This window comes from Myotis brandtii, unplaced genomic scaffold, assembly GCF_000412655.1.
Source record: "Myotis brandtii unplaced genomic scaffold, ASM41265v1 scaffold32259, whole genome shotgun sequence".
Lineage (NCBI taxonomy): Eukaryota > Metazoa > Chordata > Mammalia > Chiroptera > Vespertilionidae > Myotis > Myotis brandtii.
The window spans coordinates 1-2,188 of record NW_005362385.1 but is presented as its reverse complement, the minus strand read 5'-3'; the positions used below and the strand labels follow the sequence as shown (position 1 = coordinate 2,188).

General features: G+C 57.7%; 1 protein-coding gene across 1 annotated transcript; it reads left to right on the top strand.

Moving 5' to 3' along the window:
• Positions 1–28: 28 nt before the first annotated feature.
• Positions 29–1,307, top strand: LOC102260923 (protein FAM179A-like; the record flags this gene model as incomplete). Its single annotated transcript, XM_005870730.2, has 2 exons — positions 29–198; positions 1,059–1,307. Coding segments are annotated over exons 1-2 (381 nt in total), but the record flags the coding sequence as incomplete, so codon positions are not given.
• Between the last annotated feature and the right edge of the window lie 881 nt (positions 1,308–2,188).

Sequence of the window (2,188 nt, the reverse complement as noted above, 5' to 3'; positions counted from 1 at the left end):
CTTAGGCTCAGCTCCAATGGCCCGAGGCTGGCGGGGCTGCGCTCTTCCAGGCGCGGTGGCTCGGAGATGGCGGAGCAGCTGCAGGAGCTGACACGGCTGCTGGAGGCCAAGGACCACCAGTCTCGGATGGAAGGTGTGGGGCGGCTCCTTGAGCACTGCAAGGCCAAGCCGGAGCTCATCACCGCCAACCTGGTCCAGGTGAGCCTCCCTCCCCCCACCTTCCCCCCGTCTCTCCCCATGGGTGCAACTTCAATTTGGAAAACTCTGAACAGGGTTAGACATTGGCCAGACCCCTCAGGGAAAAGGGAGCCCAACAAGCATTTGCTAGCCAGTTGCCTTGGTAACGCTCTAAGACTACTTGGAAGTGGCCGAAGGGATGAGGGCGCTGCTTCTTACCAGGCACCTTGGGACCGCTCAGAGGTGTCCCGGGCATCTCTCAGCCGTCTTGTGGGGAGGAGGGCAGGAGTGAAGGGTGCCGTGGCCAAGGGCGCTGCTGGTCCAGCTATGTGCATGACGTTTCGGGGCAGAGCATGCAGTTGGCCAGGAGACGGGGCCAGGATGGGTGAGGAGTAGGCACAGGCTGGAAACCAGAACAGATGCCTGCTTCTTCCAGGAGGAAGGCTGCTGACAGCCAAGCCACATGACGAGTGGCTGAGACACAGGCATGGAGGCAGCAGGCCGGGGCTTTCTTTCTTCCTGGCTGTGCGAGCTGGGCCAGTGATTCACCTCTTTCAGCCTCAGTTTTTGTTTTTAATGGCAAAGTGAGGATGAGAACACAGGCCTGCCGGGTTGTTAAGATCATTCCAGGAAAGAGAGAGTGAGGGTACCTAACAAGATGCTCTCAAACTGGGCACACAAGTGCTCAATGTGGGGTTGTTCTTCCCTCCGGCACGCCCCACCCCTTTGAGGCGACACACTCTTAGCCACTGAGAGTTCTGGCCCAGGTTGGATGACGCCTGTCAGGGCCGCAGGGGCCGCCCGGCTGAGGTGGGTGGCTGGGCTGTGAGACTCCTGCCCGCCTGGTTCCCACGGGCTCTTGGTTTCTGTTCTCTCAATAGGTGTTCGATGCTTTCACCCCAAGGCTTCAGGATTCCAACAAGAAAGTGAACCAGTGGGCGCTGGAGTCCCTCACCGAGATGATTCCCCTCCTCGGAGAGAGCTTGCACCCCATGCTGCTCTCCATCATCGTCGCCGTTGCAGACAACCTCAACTCCAAGAACTCGGGGATTTATGCTGCCGCTCTGTCTGCACTGGACGCGATGATCGAGAGTCTGGGTGAGCCTCCTGCATGGTCCCGCTTGGCTCTGGTGGGCAGCTGGCTCCCTCCCTAGTGCCACCCTGGGCTGGGCCCACCCTTCCTGCTTGGCCATCGGCAGAGTGGTGAAAGGCACGGGTTCAACGTTTTCCCAGAGGCTGTGTAGGGCACGGGTCGGTGGCCTAGGGCCTGCGAGGTTCTTGGTTGGCGGCTTTTCCACGTCCCATCCACCTGCATATCTTAGATGGTGAAACTGGAGGAGACGTGGAGATGATGTAGTCTTGCCTCCGTTAGCACACGCGACGTAAATGACTCACCCAACGTCACATGGCGCCCCAGAGTGAGCCAGCTGGGTATTGAAGGAAAAACAGGTCAGGATTGCCAGGAAGGAGTTGGGAAGAGCTGTCAAGAATTGTCTTAGTTGTAGACATGGCAGCAGTGAATGTGGCTTGTATGGGGACCAGGCAGATGCTGGTGAGACCGCAGGGCGAGCCTGTTGGAGAGGACCAAGCTGATGGGCAGGTGGGCCTGGAAGGCTGGCCAGCTTGGTCATCTGGTGCAGGAGGTAGGCCGGGGTCCCACTGGCTTTTTGAGTGTGAAATAGCTGAGAGCTGCCTTTTAACAACACTGTCTGGGGCCAGAGCTTCGGGTGTGAGGGGTTTGGTGTGAGGGGTGGGAGTGACATTGGAATAGGGTTGGGGGAGGAATGAAAAGAAAAAGCGGAAGGAGCTATGGGAGAGATGTCAGGAAAGGCAGGAGCGTCCCAGTTCCCTGTGGGCTTTGCAGTATCACATCTTGGCCCTTGAACATCAGGTGGCACTTTGGTGCATAGACTTTGTTAATCTATAAAGGTTCTCAGTCCTTTATAGAGTACTTGAGGGTGCTATTTAGTGTACCTAGTACACAGGCTGACGTGCAAGGTCAAACCTCCCA